Below are 27,656 nucleotides of genomic sequence, written 5' to 3'. Positions count from 1 at the left end.
AGTAAGGCCACATTAAAGCTTGTTTGAGCTTTGCCAGAATGCACCTTGAAGATTCTGATACCAACTGGAAAAACATCTTATGGTCAGATGAGACCAAAATCAAATGGTACACCAATGCAGCTCACCATCCACAGCACACCATACCTACAGTAAAACATGGAGGTGGCAGCATCCTGGTCTGGGGGTATTTTTCTGCCACAGGGTCTGGGCCTCTCGTTAGGGTAGAAGGAAAAATGGATGGGGCAAAATACCATCAAATTCCTGAGGAAAAACCTGCTACCCTCTGCCTGAAAGTTGAAGATGGACAGAATGTTCACTTTCAACACAACAACGACCCAAAGCATACAGCAAAATTGACCACACAGTGGCTGAAGGAGAAAAAAAAGTTAATCTCCTCATGTGGCCGAGTCAGAGCCCAGACCTAAATCCCATTGAAAATCAGTGGAAAGATTTGAAGATAGCAGACCACCAACGCTCACCATCCAATTTGACCAAACTTGAACAGTTAAACTGTAAAGAAGAGTGGGGGTCAAATATTAATAGCTCAATCTAGATGTGCAAAGCTAATAGAAAAGTATCCCAACAGACTCAAGGCTCATTAAAGCAAAAGGGGGTTCAACAAAATGACACTGACATGGGGGGGGGGGGGGGGGGGTGATATTTATCTATCTATTAATCTCAGTAGGTCTTGCTTTTGATTTTTTTAGTCATTTTTCTAAAACTGTAGCTGTGATCTCTTTCACTTGGATGTTTTAGGTTGCATTGAGTAAGTAAAGCTGGAAAGAAATATTTTTGTGTGTGTTTTCATTTAAGGCTGTTAAGCAAAAAAATGGGAATATTTCTAAGGGGGGATTCTTTTCTATACCCACTGTATATATATATATATATATATATATAATCTCACTCTTATTTTCCACTTTTGTCAAATTAGATCTTTCCCCGTTTGCTTTGTTCACTTCCACCCATCTACAGTATTTCTGCAGTGGAGCCTACGTGGAGTACAAGGCAGGACTTGGCCCTGGACAGACACCAGTTCATCCCATCAGCTACAGCACATAACTCATACTAAGTGATCTTCCTCCTTTGTTTTTGCTCTCCTTTCTTTTAAAAGGTCTCCATTGTTTAAACGGTTGTTTACTAAGTGTAAAGTGACAGGGCAATGAAAAGAAAAAATGAAAACTGAGGCCCCAGTGTGTTAATGTGTCACTGAAGTGCAAGTCAAGCTACCAAGTAGCTGGAGTTTTCTGACCACAGTTCAGTGACATTGATAGGATTCTTTGAAATTGCTTCGATTTATTGTGTGTTTCAACTAAACTGTATTTATATATGTGTGCACACATCCTGTTAAGTTTGTTCCAGCACTCTGAGTCCGTACTCTGTGAAGAACAATCTAGAAAGATAAACTGTGTTAACATTGAAACGAAAAGCACAGCTCTGCTTTGTCTGTTCAGTTGGAAACCAAAGTCATGCATTGTGTACAGATGTTGATGATGAATGAGTGGAGTGGAGTGAAGTGAAGTGGTCTCACCATCAAATAACAACTCATGATAAAGTGGAGCACTGGCTTTTCGGACCTTTCTCCACAGGTGACCATCAGCTATGTCCTGTGAAGGGCTGTCCAGGGTTTGTCCTGGGTTCATAGATCATGTCAAGGTAGGCTCAAGCCTTCCCAACTACCTACAAGTGGATTTTCCAACCGTGGTTGCTTCTGCTGCTGCTCTTGGTGGGATGTGTACCCTGGGGGGGGGGGGGTTCATAGGACATCAGTTCAGAGGCCCCAGGGCCTGCACTTGTTTGAGTTTTGACACCGTATCAGGGGCACAGACTCAATGGAGTTTCAACAAGAACCGCAACAGGATGAAAAATAAAACATGACAGGTTTATTAGACAGAGTTGAGCTGAAAAAGAGTACAAAAAGTACCAGAAATGTAATACATGGAGTGAGCGGACAAGAGGAGTCATCACCCCGGTGTAAGTTTGATTACTAATGTCCTTCTTCTTGCATGTCCATATTCAACGGCCAACCAGATCTGTTCAGTTCCTCTTGTAGGGACTTCAGGTTCCTCGTCTCCTGTTCACAGATGCCATTATAGCGCAGACTTTAGAAGAGACACAAGTGTGACTTCCCACTTCACACACTACAATACCTTCAGTGACATCACATTCAAAGAATTCCTCTCAGCGTTTCTGAACAACTAACTAAAGTGAAGTGCGAATCAGCGTGCCAGTCATTAATTGGCTGACCAGTTCTGGATCAATAGCTTCAAAAAATGTACGGGAGTGACGTCTTCTTTTATTGTCCACTGATAAAGAAGGTGCCTTATACTTTATGGAGCACCACGTCAGCTCTCTGCCCACCTGGGTCCCGCTCTCTTTATTTCTGTGTTGATCAAATGTTGAATCTCGCCCTTGGTTTCCCCCTCAACTCTTCCCATCTTTGTGTCTCCTCTCATTTTGTCTTCCACTTGTGCATTCCTAGGCTTGTCTCGTTTTTTCCCCTCACTTCTCTGCCTGCTGATATCTGCCTTTCTGTTTCTACTTGTCCATCACTAGTGTTACAAATCACCCCGACCTGTCCCTGTCACCTCCTCCAGTCCACACTGCCTGCTCTCTTTCTCTCTCTTTCTCATCTTCAGTTTCTCTGACTTCCTCCTGATCATGTTGCCTCTCCTCTTTGAGGCCTTGTCCCAGGCTGCTGCTTCACCACCTAAGGCCACAGGTCCGCCACGCCCTCGACCCTTGACCCTCTGCAGTTCTCATACCAGAAGGTGGGAGCGGAGGATGCCATCATCTACATGCTACACCGATCCCTATCCCACTTGGACAGAGGCAGTGGTGCTGTAAGAATTATGTTTCTGGACTTCTCTAGCACCTTCAACATCATCCAACCTCTGCTCCTTAGGGACAAGCTGACAGAGATGGGTGTAGATTCATACCTGGTGGCATGGATCATGGACTATCTTAAAGACAGACCTCAGTATGTGCATCTCGGGAACTGCAGGTCTGACATTGTGGTCAGCAGCACAGGAGCGCCACAAGGGACTGTACTTTCTCTGGTCCTGTTCAGCCTATATACATCGGACTTCCAATACAACTCGAAGTCCTGCCACATGCAAAAGTTCACTGACGACACTGCTATCATAGGCTGCATCAGGAGTGGGCAGGAGGAGGAGTATAGGGACCTAATCAAGGACTTTGTTAAATGGTGTGACTCAAACCACCTACACCTGAACACCAGCAAAACCAAGGAGCTGGTGGTGGATTTTAGGAGGCCCAGGCCCCTCATGGACCCAGTGATCATCAGAGGTGACTGTGTGCAAAGGGTGCAGACCTATAAATACCTGGGAGTGCAGCTGGATGATAAATTGGACTGGACTGCCAATATTGATCATCTGTGTAAGAAAGGACAGAGCCGGCTATACTTCCTTAGAAGGCTGGCATCCTTCAACATCTGCAATAAGATGCTGCAGATGTTCTATCAGACGGTTGTGGCGAGCGCCCTCTTCTACGCGGTGGTGTGCTGGGGAGGCAGCATTAAGAAGAAGGACGCCTCACGCCTGGACAAACTGGTGAGGAAGGCAGGCTCTATTGTTGGCGTGGAGCTGGACAGTTTGACATCTGTGGCAGAGCGAAGGGCGCTGAACAGGCTCCTATCAATTATGGAGAATCCGCTGCATCCACTGAACAATGTCATCTCAAGACAGAGGAGCAGCTTCAGCGGCAGACTGCTGTCAATGTCGTGCTACACTAATCGTATGCGACTCTTCAGTTCCACCCTTGGGGGGGGGTAAACGTTAACTTTATACAAAGTTATTGTCTGTCTGTATACCTGCATTGTTATCACTCTTTAATTTAATATTGTTTTTTGTATCAGTATGCTGCTGCTGCAGTATGTGAATTTCACCTTGGAATTAATAAAGTATCTATCTATCTATCTATCTATCTATAGATGGATGGTCATTTACTGTATACTGGTGATGTTCGCTTGTGTCTGTCCATACCACACCCCTCCACCATTTGCTTGGCCATGAGGTCTTATTTCTTCTCTTTTCTGTTTGGTCTGTTTGACTCCTTCTCTCCCACGACTTAGCTTGATCCTGTGGGTGACCCCAGTCCAGCTTCAGCTGTCCATTACCCTTTGTCCACAGTCACCCCATTCAACTCTCACTGTCTGACTTAATGCTAACAGGTAACCTCAACCCACTTGAACACAATCACTCCCTCTGCTCACTCACCCCAAATTCTCCAGTTTACAGTTTGAGCTCCTCAGCCTCTCATGCAGCCGATGCACTCCTGAATCCTTCAGGTTATTGTTACTCAGGTTCAGATCAGGCAGCAGCGAGTGTGGAGAGGAGATCACAGAAGAGAGAGCTGAGCAGCAGTCGGAGGTCAGCCGACATCGCTCCAGGCTGTGGAGATGAAGAGACGATACAAGGCATGAGACGCGGACGGACAGATAGAAGGCTACAGTGATCAAAGGTTAAGTGACTGCTGGTGTGAAAAGAAAACTAAGTGATTGTAAGCTACTTAGGGTTAATAGCTGACAAAGCCATTTTGGTATTCTTCTTCTTCTTTCAGCTGCTCCAGTTAGGGGTTGCCACAGCGGAACACCTTCTTCCATATCTTCCTGTCTTCTCCATCTTGTTCTGTTATACCCACACCTGCATGTCCTCTCTCACCAAATCTACAAACCTTCTCTTAGGCCTTCCTCTTTTCCTCTTCCCTGGCAGCTCTATCCTTAGCATCCTTCTCCCAATATACTCAGCATCTCTCCTCTGCACATGTCCAAACCACACAATCTCGCCTCTCTGACTGTCTCTCAACCGTCCACCCTGAGCTGACCCTCTAATGTCCTCATTTCTAATCCTGTCCACACTGGTCACACCCAATGCAAATCTTAACATCTTTAACTCTGTCACCTCCAGCTCTGTCTCCTGCTTTCTGGTCAGTGCCACCATCTCCAACCCATATAAGTGTCTGTCGTAAGACAGGGTCCAGTGAGCTGACCAAAGACAATTTCCAGTTTCTTAGGAACAGGTCTATTTGACAGAAGAGAGCTGACCTTTCCTTCCTTCGGGTCTATCTGACAAGTGAAAAAAAATAAGAACAGATGGCCCATTGGCGTAATAAAATAAAATGCTTAAGTAAACGATATTATGTTTATTGTTAAGAAATAAGGGGGAGGAAGAAGAAATTTTAAAAAGCCAATAGAAAGAAATGTAACTTTGCTCTTCTGCCTTGCAACGTCGAATCCACGTACTCATCTGTGACTGAATAAAGACTGATTGATTGAACTTCTCCTGTCTTCCTCGGGGTTTTGTTTTTCTTCCACACTGGCATTCGGGATTTTAACTGAAACCCTTTTTGAACCCGACAGCAGAGACATTCTACTGAAGAATGGTGCTGTACACCTTCTACCTTCAAGCTGTGCTGACTGACGAGAAGAAAGCATCTAAACTGACATGGCAGCACCAGTACTGGACAGGAATATCAGATAACGAGACTGACATCATGATCCACCGTAACGGCCAGATGGACATTTTTAAGGTGATGATAGCAGAATGAGGACCTTGTATTGCGGAATGTAATTCAGGACTAGATAGATAGATAGATAGATAGATAGATAGATAGATAGATAGATAGATAGATAGATAGATAGATAGATAGATAGATAGATAGATAGATACTTTATTAATCCAAAGGGGAAATTCACATACTCCAGCAGCAGCATACTAATACAAAAAAAACAATATTAAATTAAAGAGTGATAACAATGCAGGTATAACAGACAATAACTTTGTATAATGTTAACGTTTACCCCCTCGGGTGGAATTGAAGAGTCGCATAGTTTGGGGGAGGAACGATCTCCTCAGTCTATCAGTGGAGAAGGAAAGTGACAGCAGTCTGTCGCTGAAGCTGCTCCTCTGTCTGGAGATGATCCTGTTTAGTGGATGCAGTGGATTCTCCATAATTGACAGGAGCCTGCTCAGCGCCCGTTGCTCTGCCATGGATATCAAACTGTCCAGCTCGATGCCATCAATAGAGCCTGCCTTCCTCACCGGTTTGTCCAGGCGTGAGGCGTTTTTCTTCTTAATGCTGCCTCCCCAGCACACCACCGCGTAGAAGAGGGCGCTTGCCACAACCATCTGATAGAACATCTGCAGCATCTTATTGCAGATGTTGAAAGACACCAGCCTTCTAAGGAAGTATAGTCGGCTCTGTCCTTTCTTGCACAGAGCATCAGTATTGGCAGTCCAGTCTAATTAATCATCCAGCTGCACTCCCAGGTATTTATAGGTCTGCACCATCTGCACACAGTCACCTCTGATGATCACGGGGTCCATGAGGGGTCTGGTCCTCCTAAAATCCACCACCAGCTCCTTGGTTTTGCTGGTGTTCAGGTGTAGGTGGTGTGAGTCGCACCATTTAACAAAGTCATTGATTAGGTCCATATACTCCTCCTCCTGCCCACTCCTGATGCAGCCCAGCTCTGTAACAATGTGGGGGCAACAGTGGCAATCAAAGCAAGTTTAAGAGAGTCAGGACAATAACTGTCACACACACACAACTTGTGACCTCAGTCTCCAGTCATGTTCTTCATTTTACGAAATCTCAATTCACCACTTCGTATTTAGTCAATTTCACTTGATTTCAACCCTCATCACCGAAATCTCAGGTCAGTCTGCAAAACTGCCGAGTAGAGTAACTGGACTCCACGGCAGACAGACAGACAGACAGACAGATAGATAGAGACATTATATACCAGGAGAGATAGATAGATAGATAGATAGATAGATAGATAGATAGATAGATATACTGTACATCATTAAAATTTTGAAGACAGAACAAATTTATCCAAAAATCTGGAAATCAAGTAATACAAAAAGTTTTATGTGAAAATTGATTCAAATTTAAACATTTCTAACAGCAAAATAATAACTATACACATGATTTTTAAGCGTACTTTATATTCAAGCTCCATTGCATGGTGATTTCAAACAAATACATCTATGCATATTCTGTACTGCCTTATTAAGAATACTAAATTTTTAATTTTTTTTAATTACAGAGTGAACAGTGCCATCCTGATTGGTGTCAACAGTGCAGTCACTTCATGGCTGTAGTTTATCTACACTCGGATGTAAACTGTACAGTTCATCTATTGACATGTGCCCAGGAGACACCGCGTACGTAGCACAACAGCGTTACATGGTAACGGGCTTTTATTTTGATACATTTCGTTTCATTCGCTACCGGAAGCACTCCTGTTGCCTGCTTCACTCACAGTACAATGCGAAAGGCTGCTTTGTAGTAAGGCAGGAGTGCGAGCGAGTTTAGAAAGAACCTCAACTTCGAGACAAAGACAGAGTGTTACAGGGTAAGTGGGTTCGGGGATGGCACTCTATGGATGTGTGAGTTTCCATTCGATCCACTCAGTTACTGCACAAGATTTGAATCTTTGCCCGACTGAATCCCACCAGTGTTTGTCTCCGGCTTACTTGACGTTATCCAGTACTATGTCTTACTTTAAAACGCTCTTTCACACCGCCTCCACATCCTATTCGTTCCTTCCCTTATGTTCTTTCAGTCGTCTCCTCCTTGAAGCGCCGAACTCGAGGAGACAGCGATCTCGTACACTCACCGCTTTTATTTCCGCCCTCATTTCTCCATTCACTCCGCCGCGCGTATTTCAAAATCGATCGTAAAGTTTATGACCGGCCGGCTGCTGAAAGTGCAGAGACATGTTGGACTTTACTACTCTGGACTTCGTGCTTTTCCCGTGAGCTTAGCAACGCTAAAATCGTCATAAACTCCCACTTAAGGATGATCATGAATTTAAGAGTGCTTTGAAACTCATTGCAGCACGTAGACACAGTCGTTAATCGCTAAGAGCTTCCTAAACGGACTTCCAGCTGCACAGACTGTGTAACCACAGGCAGCGACCCTGACCTTGACACCCCTCTGAACACTGAGAAATGCTAAAATGTATACGTGATATTAAGTCATGCTCATGAAGAAATACACTAAAGCATTTATAGTATTACATTTAATCAAAAAAAAAAAAAAACATGTTTCATTTGCATATACAGTGAGATGAAACCTTTAGTTCTATTCGATGGCAGCTGCATGTAGCTTTATCTTGCTGTGGCCAACTGATTGGTCAATCAGGAGCACAAATCTCCAAACAGTGGAGCCCTAAGGATGACTGACTCAAGGCCTCCTCCACTTCAAATTTTCTTAAATTAAATAGTGACAAAACTGAGGTTCTTCTCATTTGTACAAAATCAACATTATCCAAAACGGATAATTTTTCATTTGTTATTGATAATTCCTGTCTCCCCTTCCCCACAGGTTAAGAATCTGGGTGTCATCCTTGACAGTAGTCTATCTTTTCAGTCCCACATCAATAACATCTCCTGGTCTGCATATTTCTACTTGCGTAACATTAATCGCATTCCCCCCTCCCTCACTCCCCAAACCACTGCTATCCTTGTTCACAGCCTTGTCACCTCACGTCTGGATTAATGAAATTCCCTTTTCTTTGGTCTTTCTTGCAAAAATCATCTATATACTGTATATATAAAATCCCTATGTGCGTCCAGGTGTCCGTGTGTGGGTGTCTTCTGGTGAAGTGCGCATGCACGGGGCACGGTGCGATGCGCGATATTACTGTCAGAGAAAGTTAGAGGCGTTTTACGGAAATACAACCCAGTATTACTGCGAGAGGAAATTAAAGGTACACAATACAGTCACGCATATTACAGCCACAACAAGCCAGTATTACTGTCAGAGGAGATTAAAGGCATATTACCGACGCGCACGCCTGTATTACCGCCAGAGAAAATTAAAGGTATATTACGGACGTACAAGCCAGCGGACGTACAAGACGGTATCCTTCAATAAGGGCGCGCACAAAAAGGTGAGCCTCAAAAGGACGACCTCAATTGGGCACAGCGAATAAAGGCGCGCCTTTTGAAGCTCGCCTTTTTGTGCGCGCCCTTATTCAATAGAGCCGTACAATACAGTATTACTGTCACAGAAAATTAAAGACACACAATACACGGCGGCAGCCCATGAAGAACGGTCAGCTCAGCAAGTAAACATCAAGAAAAGAAAGACTGAAAGAAAGAAAAATATGACCAACAAAAAGAATGAGGTCAAAGTCCCTTGCCATTTAATATAGACTGTTCCTACTAATGTTTATGCACTACTGTTCTAGCGCCCGTTATTGTCACGGGCTAAATGACTAGTATAAATATAAAAGCCAAATACCACTGACTCACTCATCACAAAATCTCCTGAACCATGAGGACTTGGAATTTGAAATGTAGGTTACCCTTGGCCCATAGGTGCTCGCTAAGAAATGGTTTTAAAAATTTCGTGGTCCGAGCGCGTTCTGTCTGTATGTCTGTCCGTTTTTCACGAGAGAATTACTTACCGGATTTAGATCTGGTTGTTTTCTATAATTATAATGAACTTTGCGGTTGAATTTGTGACTTCTCTCATCTTGCTAAGTACCAGAGTTCGCTTGCGGTACTGAAGTTTTTTATGCAAATCCAAGCAAGTGCAAGGGGGGCGGGGCCTTCCTCATTCACTCGCCAGCTTCTGTTCGTATTCGTGCACCTTGCCTCCGCTTAGCTAGCGATACCGGTTTGTCCAACAGACAGTTATCATCTACAGATTGTTAAGGAATAACATTTGACGTTTTTTGAGAGAGAGATATCAGAGCTCCATCTGTTTTAGAGGGTAGCGGCTGATTGCCAGAGATATCACGGCCATGTGCTTTTCTTCTCACACGGGGAATGCTCTCCCATCACAGCCGAACACAACCATATATAGTGCCAACGATTGACGTTGGAGTGTACCTACCTTCCGCCTGGGCAGAATTACATTTTTTTTAAATTTTTTATTGATTTTTAAAGTTTGTCCTGTTTCACTACTACGTGGGCAGAGCCACAGGGGACAGCTAGTCTCTTTATAAGCTTCAACTGGTCCAGAATTCAGCTGCCTGCATCATTACTGGAAACCCACAGTTCACTATATCACTCTCGTCTTGCAGCAGCTTCACTGGCTTCCAGTTAAGTTCCGCATTCAATTCAAAATTCTTCTGTTAACTTTTAAGGCTCTCCACAACCTCGCCCCTCTGTATCTGTCTGACCTCCTCCATGTTGCCATTCTCTCCCGCACCCTTAGATCCTCTACCCACTTGACTGTCTCCTTCATCTGTCTTACCACCATTCAGTTGCTCTGCTCCCCAGTTCTGGAACTCACTACCATCTGAGCTTAGAAATATTGAATCTTTGTCACTTTTCAAATCTAAACTTAAAACACATCTGTTTAAGACTGCTTTTTCCCTTTGACTACAATTACTCTGTCTGATTTTATATTTTGTATTTTAGTTTTGTTTATAATGCGTGTTTCATTTATTGTTCTGTGTCCTTAAGTCTTTAGAAAAGCGCATATGAATAAATTAAATGTATTATTATTATCATTATTAAAATCGTATTGAATGCGTTGGTATTTATTAGAGGTGTATTACTATGTTAAATTGTCACATAGTTTTATGTTATGCAACAGTTACTTCCAGAAGATGAAATCACTGAACAGGAAAGTTTGTTTTTAGTTTTTGAAAGCAGAGCTGAATATCTGTGTCGTGATTTTAAGGAGAAGTCTTGACTTAGACTTTGAACATTTAGCTGCTGTCCTCCACTACTAAGTGCATTTTTTTCCTCAGTTTTATTTGTGAACCCTCTGCTACACATGACTGAGCAGGAGTCTTAAATTGGAGAGTTTAAAATTGCTGTTATGGCTGTTGGAACAAAACATTTTTATTAGAACAGAATTGCATTAAAGGGTTGGAGAACATTACATTATTTAATTAAAAGTACACAGCGGTGTTGATTTATTGGGTATTTTACTACTCCTGTTTAGTGAGATTGTATATTTGAGTTTAAAACAGTGAGGTTAAAATCGTTATTGTTTTGGAAACAAGTAATTCAGCTATTAAAAAAAGAACTTGACTAAGGGGTTGAAGAATATTTACGCTGTTTAATTTAAAATACACAATGGTGCCCGTTTACTGGGTAGTTTACTACTTATGTTTACTGACATGCATTGGTTTCTGAACCCAATCCTGTAGTCCTTCTTGTATAAACATCCTGTGACTTAACTAATAATGCAATTCTAGGACCCCAATAACACTGTATGTTTAATCCAAGTATTCATTGCTGTTGACCCACAACTGTGTGAGGTGGTGGTCTTCTTTTTCTTGCAGGCTATTGGACCTTCACTTCACTTTCAAGCTTATTTGACACCTGATAATTTGATATAAAGAGTAATTAATTCCTGTTAATATGGTATGAACTGTCTGACTTGAAGTAAACCGAGGATATTTTAATATGAAATTCATATGTCTTTAGATCTGGACGATGCAGTTTTGAATAAATGAAATCTTTCTTTCCACAGAGAATTAGAAAAAGCTGCCATACCCTGTGAAGTCTAGATGGATGTGAAAGAGGAAATGTGTGACATGAATGTCATGGAGAAAAAGACTTTAAATGTTAAGGAGGAGGACTGTGAATGGGAGTCTGTCCACCCTAAAAAGGAAAGTGTGGGCATTAAGGAGGAGGACTGTGAACTGTGGTCAGTGGGCATTAAAGAAGAGGCTGAAGAGAAGGCTGTCAGCATTGAGACACCCAATCACGAAAGTGTGGAGAGTCTCAAGGAAGAAGACCCTCATGATGGGTGTCAAGATGGAGTGATGACTGGGTTAGTCACCTCTCAAAGCAGACGCTGTGCATCCCTGGAGTCTGCTGTTGATGTGAAGTCTGAATCAATACAGCCTGACACAAAGAGGACTGAGGAAGTTTCATCAGACAGACCAAGGCAAGATCAACCACCACCTAAAAATAAGTCTGGAAAAAGTAAGTGTAAAATAAAAATGTGTGTACATTTTAGGGTTAGGGATCATGGGTCTGAAAGGAGGGCCTTGTACTTGTTCAGAGAAGCTTAGAAATGTAGCAGAATTACTGTTTTATTGTTTGTCTAATGTGGTTTTTTAGGTTTCAACAGCCATATGTATGGTGTCCATCTTAGGACATCCTCCTCCCTCCTCATTCAAAACTCCATCCTCCCTGCTGCCTCTATTTATATATATATATATATATATATATATATATATATATATATATACACACACACATACATACACACACCTATATAAATAAATCTGGTTGAAGCATCCCTAATACTTTTAGCACTAGCCTCATTAATAGTTGTCAAAAAAATAAAAAATAAAGCGGCAAAATAGTTTTTGATTGAATTAAAATCCAATAGAGGGAAAGGCAAGCCCTCTATTTTGCTGCAAAGGAGGAGCGCACATTTAACTCAATTAAATAAATATAGGACATTATTTTTATTTAAATAAATATAGGTCACTACTTATTTGTTTCATTGGTTATACGTTGTGCAGCTCAAAATGAATGAGCTCTCTATAGAGAAATGTGTCTTCACAGTCTGAAGTCTGATTTCTCACAAGCCCTAATCGTTCCGTTCTTTAGCTTCCTCGTCATACTGTACTCATAGAGCAGAACCGAGTTCAGGTCCCAAAAGTGTCCAGAGGTGAGCTGGGGAAAGTCGAGCTCCTTAAGCAAAAAAAACCCTTTTCCTTGTCATATATTTACAAGCCAAATTGACAAATACTTTTGAGAGATACTATGAAAGGATCACATAAGAGAGCTTGTTCCTCTACAGTAGTGTGGAATCATTTCATCTTTGAACTTCCATCAATAGTGCAATGAATAATTTTGTAATATTCAGCTTGCGTATTTGCAATTATCCATCTTCTGTGCCTTGCCACTCATAGTCATAGCATTTTGCCTTTGCAAAGGGTGACAACAATCCTACTGTGTCAGACCACACTGACTCCATCCTGGCTTTGCCTCTGCTCTCCCTGTTGGACCTTAAAATCCAAACCTGGCAGTCTCAACCACATATTAGTGAGACTATGAGACACCTCACATAGTGTGATGATGATACACATAATGTGCGTGGCACTCCAAGGAAAGGATTATTTGTATTCAGTGATTTACCCTCTGTTGTTTATGTAATGTGAATTTCCCCTTGGGATTAATAAAGTATCTATCTATCTATCTGACACTGTTTGTTTATGAATGATGGGTGGGAATAAAAGCTTGTGCTGCATAACTATTTACACTACACTTTAAAGATAGATAGATAGATAGATAGATAGTAGCAACAGCAGACACTGTGGTGAAATGATAACTTGGTGATTCCTACAGATATCAGAATGAAGGTCTGCTTGAGTACTGGATAAACACAGTTGTAACTAATTTTAAAAAAGCAACAGTGGCCCGGTTGTTGTCAACCCCTTCTTTCAAAGTCCACATAGGGGATCAGTAAATTAGCTGTCTTAGCCACAGTACAACAAACTTCTTTTTTCAGCTGCTCACGTTAGGGGTTGCCACAGCAGATCATCTTCTTCCATGTCTTCTTGTCCTCTGTATCTTGTTCTATCACACCCATCACCTGCATGTCCTCTCTCACCACATCCATAAACCTTCTCTTAGGCCTTCCTCTTTTCCACTTCCCTGGCAGCTCTATCCTTAGCAATCCTTCTCCCAATATACCCAGCATCTCTCCTCTGCACATGTCCAAACCAACCCAATCTCGCCTCTCTGACTTTGTCTCCCAACCGTCCAACTTGAGCTGACCCTCTAATGTCCTCATGTCTAATCCTATACATCCTCGTCACACCCAATGCAAATCTTCACGTCTTTAACTCTGCTACCTCCAGCTCTGTCTCCTGCTTACAACAAACCACTTTCTTAAATAAAAATTAAGGTTTTCCTTGCTGTACTCTTCATAACCATTCTTCCAGTTACGGAAGCACAATCTGAGTCACTAACACATTTATCGTGTCCCCCCAGTCCATTCCACTTGGCTAATTTAATAAAGGCACCAGTTCAAACCCCCCAATCCACAATCTACCACTGTTGCCAGCAACAATAATTAAAATTGTTAATCAAATGCTTAGTTTTGTCATTCACATGCAATAAGATGCACCGTTACTTTTTCTACATCTTCATCACTAGATAATGATAATCACAGTTATAATAATACAAATAAGAGGCAAACGTGGGATATTTCTGAGAAGGGACTGAATATTATGGTACATGAGGGGGTCGTTCACTGATGTATTGAGATTCGGTGCGGAGACTAACCTGCTCACATCATGGTAGCCTGTTGAAGTTGAAGGAGGAGGTACCAAGTGTTGTGCATTATGTCTGTGTGAAAGTTTTGTTCCTGAAAACTTTGCTTCTTTGGTTGCCACTAAGGGGCTGGGCTGCTTTTTTCCCTGTAGATATTTTGTTTTTGCTCTTTATTTTCCCATGCACAGAAGCAGAAGAGTGTTTGAAAAGGCAGCTGTGCTCAGACCTGTAGTGTATGCAGGACGCAGTGCAGAGCAGAAAAAGCAGTGGCAGGAGCTGGCAAGACAGAGAGTTAATAACCAGAATCATAGTGGCCAATAGTTAAGAGTATTTACAATTCCTTAGTGGGAAGAACCTGAGGTGTTAGAATAGTAATTGGATAAAGCAGTACAGAGCGCTCAAAGCTGAGGCAGAGGGAGGGCATAAGCATTCATTCATATGGAAGACTGGGGGGCTTTGCTCATCAAACACCCACCTCCCACTGTATTGCGCTATGCGCCAGCCATTTCGCGTGTCTGCCGCTCACATTGTGAAGAGGGGGGGCTGACCGCATCCCAAGGAGACGCGGCCGCTCCTCTGAAACACCCTATTAAAGAGTGATAATACAGGTGTTTTTTTTTTTTTTTTTTTTTTACCTCCTCTTTGCTTGATCAGCTGCTGGCTTGCTGCTGCTGCCGTCCCGCGTGATCTGCATCTCGCACGGCGCACTTCTGTCATATCACCTATGTCCATATATATGATCTCTTTTCGCTTTTATCTTTTCATCAATATCGCATTGAATTTTGATTCCGTGTTTAGAATGACATTGTGACAACGCAACATATAAGTGCCCGTGAGTGAATATCGTTTCTTTCTCCCTACAAGAAATGTGTCTGACAATAGCATTCACACAAATGAGAAATGATTTCTCTCGCAGGATTTCACTTTCGCCAAATAACAAATCTTTTAATTCCCACGAATACGCTTCTTCATTGGGAAGAAACACTACTGATGGCAACACGAATCAGACGATCTACAAGTCTCCGACTTAAAGTTTAAATCCGAATAATATATTCAATCTCTTTTCGCTGTTCCGTTATTTCACCGAGTAATAATTTCCGTTTGTTTGCGCTAATCCAACCTTTACTGTCATTTTTTTGAGACTTTGAATTTTCGTATTTCCATTATCTCTAACATGCTCTACATGTGTACCGCGCTGTTTTTGAATTGTTTACGACGCTCTACTTTGTCATCTATTCTTTGTCTTTTATTTCCAGCCCCAGGCGTGGTTAAATCTCTTGGCACAAAGACACGTCTCGCAGGACTTGAAAGTGTCTCTCTGAGAAAATCGCCTCTCGTCTCCTTCCAAGATTTTTTTTTATAATAGAGAGAAAACTTTAATTACAGTGCAGGTGGTGGGCAAAGCTTGTAAGTAAAGAAGTAAACAGAGGAGCTCCGTGGGAGGTAAACAGTCATTCAAGTGAAGGGAATGGGGCAACTCACGCAGTGGAACAAACTGGCAAGTGCACAAGAAAATAATCAGCATCGTAGTGTCGAATGACATTCAATAAATGAGTTTTCTTTGTGAGAAGGAATGTGTGTGTAAAAAGGTTTGCTTGATAAAATCATTCATAGTTGTCATATCAAGGAGAGTTTGTGCTAAAGAGATGTCAATGGCTGAACTGTTCATTAATTGATAGGTGCACAAACTGTGTAGGCACAGAGCTTGAGAGTAACAAAGTGATGACGGGGGCACAGAGTTAGGAAATCAGTCAGCTAGGGAAGCAAGCAAGGGAGAAGTAAAGTATAGCAACTTCATAGACAGTGTGGAAGATCAGCCCAGCTACAGACAGACAGACATTCAGACTCAGAAGTCCCAAAATCACATGTTTACTTTGGTGCATTGTGCTATGTGCAGAAAACAACAATTACCCACAACTACTCAATCCTTTACTTTCTTTCTCTTCTCTTTTACTTCTGCCACCTCCACTCCTCTCTTGCAAGCTTTGTCCTCTGCCTCCCAACTCCGGCTCTCCGAACGGCCCCTTTTATGTTGAACCCGGATGTGCTCCAGGCGTTCCCAGATTCTTTTCCGGCAGCACTTCCGCCGCTGCAGTCCATCACACAATCGCTGAAAATAAAGAAAGGTGAAGGTCTCAGTAAGATTGATCTCTCAGGTCTCCAAAACATCTTGACAGCGTTCATAGAAAAAAAACAGAAAATCAATAGTTTTGGAAATGTCTACTGTGGCAGAATGAGAGCAGCAACAGGCCGTGGAATGAAATAATGGGGTTAATTAAAAGGAAGAATCGGCTTCTAATTCAGAGATGCGTCATCTGTTGGCTCGTTTCACATTTCATTTCTGTTTGGCTGTCATTTAATGAAAAAAATAAATTCAAAGGAGTGAATCCTGAAAAACAGGGCTATTAAAATGAAGGGAAAAGGAGTTAATTAGAAGTGAAAACTGGTCACTGATTAGATAGATAGATAGATAGATAGATAGATAGATAGATAGATAGATAGATAGATAGATAGATAGATAGATAGATAGATAGATAGATACTTTATTAATCCCAAGGGGAAGTTCACAATTATTTGATTAGGAAAAGGGTTAGAATGAAAACCTGCAGCCACTGCGCCCCCCCAGGCCCGGAGCTGGACACCCCTGCTGTACAGAAAAGATTCATCAACACAAACGTTTGAATATAACATGAGCCTTGAAAAACACAAAAATTTCAACATATAAATGATACTCAATTGGTAAACTGTACAGAGGTGGCGTAGTAGTTTTTCACAAATGGTGTGTTTTGTAGATTTATTTTTGACAGTAATTCACTTTACTATTAAAATGAACGAACGTGCATGTAAAGAAAATGTGCGTCTTGATCAATGTGCGTGACAGCTACGACAGTAAGGTGTCGAATGAAGTGACTGTGGTTACTATCGGTACAAGTCACAGCAGGTGCTTTGTGTTTGCAACATAAATGGTCAGGGCAGGGGCCACGTTTAATGTGTTAGTGTCTGGGATTGTGCTTGTGTAACTGGAAGGTAGCTTATGAGTAGTACAGAAAAGAGAACAAATCGGTTTTTAAATTATTTCCGTAATTAGAATTAATTCTACTGTGCAGGAGTGAGGATGACTTCTTATGACATTTAAAAAGATGCACTTAAGAGGAACATGTTATTGCTGCCACTTTCAGTTAATTTTGAAAGTTTGGGTCCAGATTTGTTTATCTAGCTGCTGTTTGTTGCCAGTACTCAAGAGGATCTTCATGCACTGGTGTAGCATAGAGTGTTTGTCACCCTGGGTGGTCTTTGAGTTTTCCACCCACCCCCTCCGCCTTACGTAATAAAACAATACATATCATGCAAAAGTGAAAATGACAAAAATTTTAACTATTTCACGTGCAGTAACAGTAGCTTTTTCATGATTGAGGTATTTTGATAATGGTCCTTCATTCTTTTTCAATACTTTTTCCCCTTGCCCTTTTCTTTTTTCTAAAAGCAGTACCACTGTTTTTTATCTGCTTCATCTTGAGATTGAGGTAATAATAAAATATTAATAATGAGATTGAAGGGTTTGTCCGTTTCGTTCGGATTAAGTCGACAGAGAGAGTCTTCGGTCGGAGTAAGTTGGTGAACTGGTCGAGATTTGCATTTGTAAAATAGAAATTTGCAACATAATGTTTAATAACTGTTACAAATACATTAACAATGGTGTCATTTTGACATAGATAACATGCATTAGCTTGCCAAAGCCCTATGAAACAAAATTGTGAAAAAAGCCTAAAATGTATAGTACTACAGTTTATTAAAAGGTTCCACCCGGGGTGGAACACCCTCTCCAATGCTATGCCAGCATCTTCGTGTCAATGTATGTGTGAATCGGTGAGGTATCGTTTCACCTCCTTAGTAACATCACCTGTAGAACTGCAAACCTTTTATGTCTCATTAACATGGAAGTCCTGCGTCTCCCACAAATTGTAGAAAACACTGCTGCTGTTGTTGAAGGGGCTGAAACTGATGTTATGGCATTGGTTCTGTTTGAAAGACAGTTCTGATTAGTTATGCAGCATGTACTTTAGTTCACATTCCACTCGGACATAAACAATACAAACTAACTACAGATTACAAATCAGTGAATGCTAGCAATGCTTACTGTAAGGGTTAGTGAACACAGTGTGGTGATGAACACATCAGGTTTGCAAACTCTGTGAGGCATCTCTCTCCGACATGATTGAGATTACTAGAGCCCCACATTTCGACTCCTTCGTGTGTCAGATTGGGCTGAGAAGCGACGGTATTATCTCCCTCTGTCTTGGGAAAATGTGTAGATTAGAAGTTGTATTGTTACCGTATGCAAGGCACCTTACACAAAATATTCTCATCAGTTTGGAGGAAATAATTCCACATCAAAGAACAAGGTTTTTTTTGCATGAATCTTTAATGGTATGTCACAAAAGAGTAAGTACTAATTAACTGAATTATCTTTCCTTGGACAATGCTGCACGTGCAAAGTACACCGTGTGTAACACTTGTGGTGATAGTCCATGTGGACTGCAAAGGACCACCACTTTTGTCTCTGAGCCAATGGAGATCATCGGCGGAGCGCCCGACTAACAGGGTGTGTGATTCTGAGGATGTCAGTGATGTAATGGAGCTTACGTGCCTAACTATCACATGACCTATGCACTTGAACTATACCTCGAAGCTGCGTTTTGAAGCATCTGCACTTCAAAAGCTCAACATACTGTTAACATGTGAGAATCAAGCATCCCATCGCTGCCACTCCCTTTTAGAGCATTCCTCTGTGTTGCTTTAGTGATTAAGTTATTTTTATATATGTTTTGGAGTCAAATAGCATTAGTCTAATTCTGGAAAAATTCCAGGACCCATTTTGATTATTAAAGGTGCATTTCACATGCATGGCATTGCTCTAAGTTGTATATGTGAATTTCTCTTCAATATCTTGATAACTAAAGATTATTACTTTTTGTCTCCATTAATCAAATAAAAAAAAAACACCATATAATATTGAATAATACCGTATGTTAAGAGTTCAATGACCAAATATTCATGCAGTTCTGTAATGTAGTGAAGAAAATGTGACCAACTTGCAATCAATTTAGTTTACTCTTTCAATGTATTAGCTCCAGTGGTAGTGCTCAGGGGGTGAGCAGTTACAGTGTAGAATGCAAAATTAGCAAGTTTCATCAGAATTGGAAAGATACTCATGTTTTAAGATTGATTATACTTATCAAAGGTTATTTATAATTTTGACCAGCATTTTTTAATGTTGTGACTTAATGTCAGTAATAAGGCAAGGATTGAAAAATAAATGTTTATTTTCCCTTTTACTTCACACAGGAAACAATCTTTACTGCTGCTCTGAATGTGGCAAACAGTTTTCACGAAGAAGCACTCTGCAGAGTCACAAAAGAATTCACACTGGAGAGAAACCATACTGCTGTTCTGAATGTGGTAGACAGTTCTCACAAAGCAGTCATCTTCAGTGCCACAAACGAACTCACACTGGGGATAAGCCATACTGCTGTTTAGAATGTGGCAAACGATTCTCACGGACCAACCATCTCCAGCGCCATAAACAAATTCACACTGGAGAAAAGCCACACTGCTGTCAAGAATGTGGCAAACGATTCTCACAATCAAGCACTCTTCAGCGCCACAAGAAAATTCACACCAAAGAGAAGCCATATTGCTGTTCTCGGTGTGGCAAACACTTTTCAGAAAGAAGCCAACTTGAAAGCCACAAAAGAATTAACACTGGAGAGAGCAGAGAAAAATATTGCTGCTCTCGATGTGGCAAACAATTCTGTAGCAGCCGTGACCTTCTCAGCCACGCAAGAATTCACAACAGAGAGAAGCCATATTGTTGTTTGGAATGTGGCAAACGATTCTCACAAGCCAGCACTCTTCATTGCCACAAACGAATTCACATAGGAGACAAGTCGTATTGTTGCTCGGAATGTGGAAAGCAATTCTCTTACAGGAGTAATCTTCTAAGCCACTCAAGAATTCACACTGGAGAGAAGCCATATTGCTGTTTGGAATGTGGCAAACGATTCTCACGAGCTAGCATTCTTCAGTGCCACAAACGAATGCACACGGGAGAGAAGCCATATTGCTGTTCTGAATGTGGCAAACAGTTTTCACAGAGTAACATTCTTCAGCGCCACAAAATAATCCACACAGGAGAAAAGCCTTATTGTTGTTCAGAATGTGGAAAACAATTCTGTCACAGCAGTAATCTTCGGATTCACAAAAGAATTCACACAGGGGAGAAGCCATATAGCTGTTCTGAATGTGGCAAACAGTTTTCACAAAATAGCATTCTTCAGCGCCATCAAAAAATTCACACAGAAGAGAAGTCTTTACAAGATCCACCCAGTTCTGATAAAGTTCATCTCAACCACCATGACAAAGGACAGATCACTATTCCGAACATAAAAATAAAATGAGGAATTTTTCATTGAGACTCCTTATCACCCCTACTGTTCTGCCAAGCATTAAACCCATTAAGCACCCTTCTAAATGTTCTCTGCCATGGATTTAATATCGGCTTTCGCAATGAACCAGAACCTCAGATGGTTACTCACCTCCTGTTTATCAACAATTTGAAACTGCAAAGCTCTTACAGCCATTGGAGGAGCAGCTACAGTTAGTAAAAATGTTTTCAGATGACATAGGAATGGAATTCAGGCTTGACAAGTGTCCCAAAGCTACCCTCATTAATGGAACGCTAATCTCCACTGCAAATATCGGCCTCGGTCAGGAGTGTGCTTTTAAGAAATTGAACCGAGATTAAACATACAGACACCTTCATGAAGGAGCAGACATAAATCATAAAACACAAAGATAAACACCAGCAAAATAAAATACTACAGCTTTGGGACATTCAATTGGCCACAAATTTAATAAACTTCATAAACTGGACACCAAAATGTGAAAATTGCTTCATGAGCACCAACCCATTTACAAACATCAATGTATTGCAAGAGTCTGTATGCCAAGATCGGAAGGAGGGTATGGGCCTAATTGAAAATGACTACACTTACAGATCAGTAGTAATTGGATTATATATTTACCCGATGAACTCCAAGAACCCAAATGTACGAAGAATATTCAACCATTAAGTAAGAAACACCCAAAAAAACAAAAAAACTCGGTTATTAAGGAAAAAATGAGGAAATGACTAAAACTTCCCCACCTTGTGTACAAATTGATACAGTACATTACACCTAGCAGCATAAGGAACAATTGAAAAAAATAGATCTGGAAAAAAAAAATTAGGAAGACCACAAATATAGTGGTAATTATGTTGCCTTCCATCATGAGCCCTATGTAGATTCACAATGTACCCCATGCATGGATCATATGGGGCAAGCTATGACCAAACGTTGAATGCCTAATCATGGCTGCTTGCACAGAGCGAACTGTCATTCTTCACAAAAAAAGGCACAACAAAGTGGGCAAGTTCATTGACTGGAAAATCTGCAAGAAGTAAAACTTCACAGCACCAGAAAGACACCGAGACCAAATCCAGACCGCGTAATGGAAAATGAGGCAGTGTCGGTCACTTGGGACATACCAGTACCAGTGGATGGAAAAACAGATACCAGAAAACCAGATATATGAGGGACGTTCAAAACGTTTCCACACTTTTGTATTTTCGTTAGAAATGGATAAGGTGGGAGGAGTAGTAATTGGGCATTAAAAAGTAGGTATGATGCGGGGAAAATTGCATTGCAAATGAATGTGACTATGTAGAAAAGTGATGTAATTTGTTTTTGAAATTCTTAACAAATAGGAGATTTTAAAAAAGTGCGGAAAATTTTTTGAACATCCCCTGTAGTTGTGAAGGAAAAGCATTCTAAGAAAGCCTGGACAATAGAAATATCAGTTCCTAGCGATTACTCAGTGCGAAGAACGGGGAGGTAAAGAATTACACAGTACCAGGAAATGATATCCAACCTGTGGAAAATTTGGGACAAAAAAAATAAGGAATACTTCCAGTTTTGCTGGGGTCAGCTGGACTAATAAAAGAAATGTTCAGGCCTATCGTGGCCTCCTTCCAATTACCATAACTTCATATGAATTGCAAAAGGAAGCATTATTAGGAACACTGCAGAGTCTTTGCAACACACTTAAATAAAGCAGTACAACTGGACTATCCTGACTAAAGAGTGAGGTTCGCTCCCACGCACCAAGAAAATTTGGAGACATTAACCTAGAGAGGAGCCAGGTGGCAAGCAGTTCTCTAACAGTTGTAATCTTTTGAGCCAAATATGGAAAAGGCAGGAAGACCTTCACTGCTGATGATGGAAGAATCCTCACTATGGTAAAGAAAAAGCCCCCAACTGTATGACAGGTCAGAAACAGACTTCAGGGGGCAGATGTGGGTGTGTGTCAGCGATGACTATCAGCAGAAGACTTCATAAATGGGAATACAGAGGACACACTGCAAGATGCCAATCACTAGCTAACCACTGAAACGATAATCTTATTATCGATAAAGAAAGTCTGAAAATTATGGAGCAATGTACTAGAAAGGTGCAACAAGAACTGTCAAATGGATGAATTTCATAGTAGGTCAAACCTGGCCACCATCTCATCAAAGCTACCCTTCTCAAATAAGGAAGATTGGAAAAAAAGCAGCTTTTAAATTTGAAAGTAATATAAAAAGACGGGCACAATTTCCTAACCTAATTGTCTACTTGGAAGTTCATGCTCATAGTCTCAGAGTCTGCAGGACTGGTAGGTGGCCATTACTTCATACATTTACTATTAAAAGAGACACTTAAAATGCCAAACAATCACTGTATTGGAGAACAACGTGCAACTGGCCTTAAAAGGAAACTGAATAAATTTAGGATTTCCATGAAGACTATAAAGCTTTCAGGAGAGACATAATAGAGAAGGGTTCTGCTGTGAAAGTACCCAAAGATAGCCTGAATTGCAATGATGACAAGGTGTGATAAATTCCCCATCATGGTGTGTATCATCTAAAGATATACTGCGGTGGTTTTTGATTGTACAGCCACTTACCAAGGGATGTCTCTTGATGAACAATTACTGGAAGGTCCAGACCTAACTAACATGCTCTTTGGCATCCGTACAAGATTTAGGGAAGAACCAATGGTAATAATGGCAAATATTAAATCAGTGTTGTACCAAGTTAAAGTCCCAGAAGTTCGTGGTGGCCTGAAAGTAACTTAAGTAAAGACTTGGAAGAATTTAAAATGACAGTACATCTTTTTGGTGCCACTTCTTCACCCAGTTGTGCTTCTTATGCTTGGCATAGACCTGCTGAAGATGCAAAAAAAAAAAAGAGGTTCCAGAAGAAGAATTTAACACCATAGCTTCTATATGTACGACAGTTTAAAGGCAATTGCAACAGAGGAACAGGCTATGAAGCTGGCAAGAGATCTTAAAGCACTGTGCTTCAGAAGAGGAATTCCACCCTACCAAGTCGATGACTAACAGCAGGACAGTCTCAATGTCTGCTTCAGAAGAAGACAGAGTTCTTGAGCAAAAGGATTTAGACTTAAGCCTGAATTTGTGTCCAGTGCAGTGTGCCCAGGGTGTCAAGGGGTGCACTGAAACAGACCGTTTCAAACTACAAGATAAGGCGGCCACAAGATGTGATGTTCTGCCCATGGTTAACTCTGTATATGACCTCTTTAGAACCAGATGTACTGCCTGCAAAGCTTATCTTAAGAGCAAGGATAAGTACAGATGGGAACAAGAAGTGGAAATTATTATTAAAGAGCAAGCCAAATGAATGATTCTCTCACTGAAGATGATCCAAAGATTACAATCCCTGCAGGAAACTTGACAAACAGCAGAAGCAATCAATGAAGTTGTAAATACACTCATGACCTACTTCTCAGAATGGCTGTGTTTAAAGAAAGCTTTAGCACGGTTTCTCGAGTCTAGAGAAACACTGCTGCACTTAAAGGATGAAAGAAAGACGTTTCAACTTGAAAGTCCGTCAATCTGAAAGTCACGCAGAAAAACGGAAAATGCTCACCACAGCATATAACGTCAAAACTGACATTAAATACACAACCAGTTTCTTCAGAGGCAGCTGAGCATCCTGCAACTCTCCACAAACATTCACATGTTGCACTTTTTACTTAGACAGACCTGTGAATAAACCCGGTCAGCTACAGAAACAGCAGGGGATTTAAGGGATCCTTAAATATTTGTTTTGTGCGTTTACGATTGAATCTGTGCTTAGAGTTTATGAATAATATTTGGCTCTCAAAAGTAAAATGCAGTCTTTGCTCCTGACATAAACAATTAAGGGTTGGAATGGTAAGAGCCAAATCTTCTCAGTTAGTGTTAATTGTAAATCTACCTTCGTTTTTGAGGTACTAGGGTGTTGTACCGTGTTAGCCATTATGGATGTAGTGAGAAGTCAAGAAGAATGACCCCTTTGATTGGCTAACTAAAATATTTGCAATATGCAAGCTTTCGAGGCAACTCGGGCCCCTTCTTCAGAAACTGGAATTCCCTGTATATGCATATTATGCATATTTAGTTAGCTAACAAAAGGTGTCATTTTGCTTGACTTCTCCTTAGTTTTTGATTGAGTGGAATGTAACGTTCACATGGATAATGGAAGATGCCGTATTACCCCCATAAAATAAGTTAATGGAATGTTCTTAACGTTCCACTCTATCCCTATGTTATAACAGAATGATCTCAAGTTGAAGTTAGACAGCTACAAAGAAACATGAAGTGTTAAAACAGAAAGGCTTTAAGGGTGTACAGTTTTCTGAACATTTGTACGTATGTCAAACGTAGGTCCTAGCGTAGGAGAAACAAATAAAAGCCTTAAGAAATGTAACCTACACATCATAAAAATAATTTTTTTTTGTGTGTTTATGATTAACTTTTTTCTTCATTTTTTGTGTGAACTGTTTCCTTTGAATTGTCCGTAAATATATTTAAAAACAAAGACACTTGGACTGTGAAGTGTTTTTTTATTTATTTTTACAATGATTCTTGCTAACTGTTGGGAAGTCTTTCTGGTAGCTGCATTTGAGCTACATTGAACTATTTGAAAACACTTGACAAATGCAGCTACAACAAATATCCAGACCCTTTACTCAGTACTTCATCCAAGGAACTTTAGCTGCAATTATGGCCTGGAGTATTCTTGGGTTTGATGATGTTTGTGCAAAGCTTTCCACGTCTGAATTTGTGGATCCTCTCAAGCTCTGTAAGGTTGGATGGTGACCATCGATGGACAGCTATTTTCAGGTATCTCCAGAGGTGTTTGATTAGATTCAAGACTGGGTAACTCCAGAACATTAACAGAGCTGACCCTCAGTCACTCATGTGTTGTCTTTGCTCTGTCCTGTTGGAAGGTTAACCTTTGGCACATTTTGAGGTCCAGATTACACTGGAGCAGGTTTTCTTTAAACATATCTCTGAACTTTGCTCCATCTAGTTTCCCAGTCCCTGCCACTGAGTGAAAAGCCCACAGCATGATGCTGCTTATCACTATGTGTGTCATCTGGCCATTCTGCTGTAAAGCCCAGATTAGTAGAGTGTTGAGTGGTCTTGTCCAACTGGAACTTTCATCTTCACACTGGTTTTCAAAAGCTCTACCGGCGTGACCATCAAGTTATCTCTCTTACCAAGGTCCTTTTCCCCTTAATGTTCAGTTTGGACATGGAACCAGCTCTAGAAGAGTTGCGTTATTCCAAACTTACTGTTTGGAGGCCACTTTGCTCTTGGGAATCTTCAGTGCTGCTGACATTTTTTATAGCCTTCTCCAGATCTGTGCCTTGACACAATCTTGTCTCTAGGCTCTTAGACAATTCCTTTGTCATCATGGCTTGGTTTTTGATCTGATACGCATTGTCAACTGTGGGATCTTCTATAGACAGACGTTTTCCTTTCCTAATCATATCCAGTGTGGGGAACAGCCCGGACACAGACAGGCAGACATCGTTGTAAGTCACACCACACACTTTATTTACAATATTTACAAATATGCCACACACAACCCAGTGCCCCGCATCAATCACCCACAAAGTCCAGACCTCTTCGCAATGCCTCTCTCTCATCTGGTCCGCCTCCTCTCCTCTCCGTCCTCTTCCACCCGACTCCAGCCATCGAATGGAGGGAGGCGGCCCGTTTTATAATCACCCGGATGTGCTCCAGGTGCCTCCCAATAAGCGCCGGCTGGCACTCCCTGGTGTGGCGGAAGTGCCAGCTGTGAACCCGGAAGCACTCTGGGTGTCCCTGGTTTTCTTCCCCCCAGCACTTCTGGGTGTGGTGGAAGTGCTGAGGGTCAGGGCTCCACAGGAATCGGGGCGCCCCCTGGTGGTAACCACAGGCCCCTATAGGATTGAGCTTCCAAGCTCTGTTCCCGTGGTCCCAATACCATCCAGGGCGGCTGTCCTCTCGTGGTCCAGAGGAGGCGTAGTCCCTATTCCGGTCCTTCTGGGCGTCCCGGCTCGGTACCACCCCAAGCCGCACAGCACAAGGTATAAAAATGTCTCAACATCATTAAAATGGGATGCACCTGACTTGTGTCAATGTGATATTTCAGTTTTTTTTTTCTTTTATTTAATAAATTGGCAAAAAAATGTAAAATTCTGTTTTCACTTTGTCATTCAGGGGTTTTGAGTTTTGTATGATGAAAGGAAAAATTATTTGAAATGATTTTAATATAATTCTGTAACATAACAAAATTTATATTATATATATATATATATATATATATATATATATATATAAATAAAATTGAGGGGTCTTAATACTTTCTGAAGACCCAAGAACACAACCAGGAAGCGACAAATCAGAAAAAAACAATTATGTAATCAAGAGTCCTACAGAAAAACTAACATACAAAGAGTGGGCAGCAGACCTAGGGCCTCATGTATAACGCCTTGCATAGAATTCACACTAAAACAGGGCGTACGGACAAAACTAGAATGTGTATGTACAAAAAAAAATTCAGATGCATAAAACCATGCATAAGCTAAGTTCTAAGCACTTTCCTTTTATAAATCTCCACGAACATAAATTTTAACGCAAATGCACGTGCCTACAGCCCCAACCCAACTCCTTCCAGAATTATGCTTATTTGAATATGCAAATCAAAATAAATAGCCCTGTTCGGTGTTTTGTTAACAGGCCAGTATGTGTTAAAAACAAGCATTTCAGAAAATATGAAATGGCGGTCCTGATTAGTGAAGTGGAGGCAAGGAAGAATGTACTATTTGGTGGTTTAAGCAGTGGTATAAGCAACAAAAGGAAACTGATGGAGTGGCACAGCGTGGCAGAGGTACTCAAAAGTTCAGGTTTAGAAAAGATGCACAATACCCAAAATAAAAGAAGTAGATATCAAAGTCAACGTAAAAAGAAAAGGTCTATGTCAAAATTAAAATCGAAATGTCGACTTTA

At 41.1% G+C, this 27,656-nt stretch overlaps 1 protein-coding gene across 1 annotated transcript in view; it reads left to right on the top strand.

Annotated features, from left to right (window-relative positions):
- Positions 1 to 24,779, top strand: part of LOC114668786 (zinc finger protein 665-like) — a 67,389-nt gene extending 42,610 nt beyond the window's left edge. The window contains exons 4-6 of the mRNA XM_028824763.2: positions 4,322 to 4,388; positions 11,504 to 11,924; positions 19,578 to 24,779. Coding sequence (XP_028680596.2) covers positions 4,322 to 4,388; positions 11,504 to 11,924; positions 19,578 to 20,689 — 1,600 coding nt within the window. The 3' untranslated portion in view covers positions 20,690 to 24,779. The remainder of the gene's footprint in view (positions 1 to 4,321; positions 4,389 to 11,503; positions 11,925 to 19,577) is intronic.
- The last annotated feature ends 2,877 nt before the right edge of the window (positions 24,780 to 27,656 follow it).

The sequence above is a fragment of the Erpetoichthys calabaricus genome, chromosome 1, assembly GCF_900747795.2.
Source record: "Erpetoichthys calabaricus chromosome 1, fErpCal1.3, whole genome shotgun sequence".
NCBI classification, from domain to species: domain Eukaryota; kingdom Metazoa; phylum Chordata; class Cladistia; order Polypteriformes; family Polypteridae; genus Erpetoichthys; species Erpetoichthys calabaricus.
Note: the sequence above shows the minus strand (reverse complement) of the source record. Positions and strands in the feature narration are given on the sequence as shown.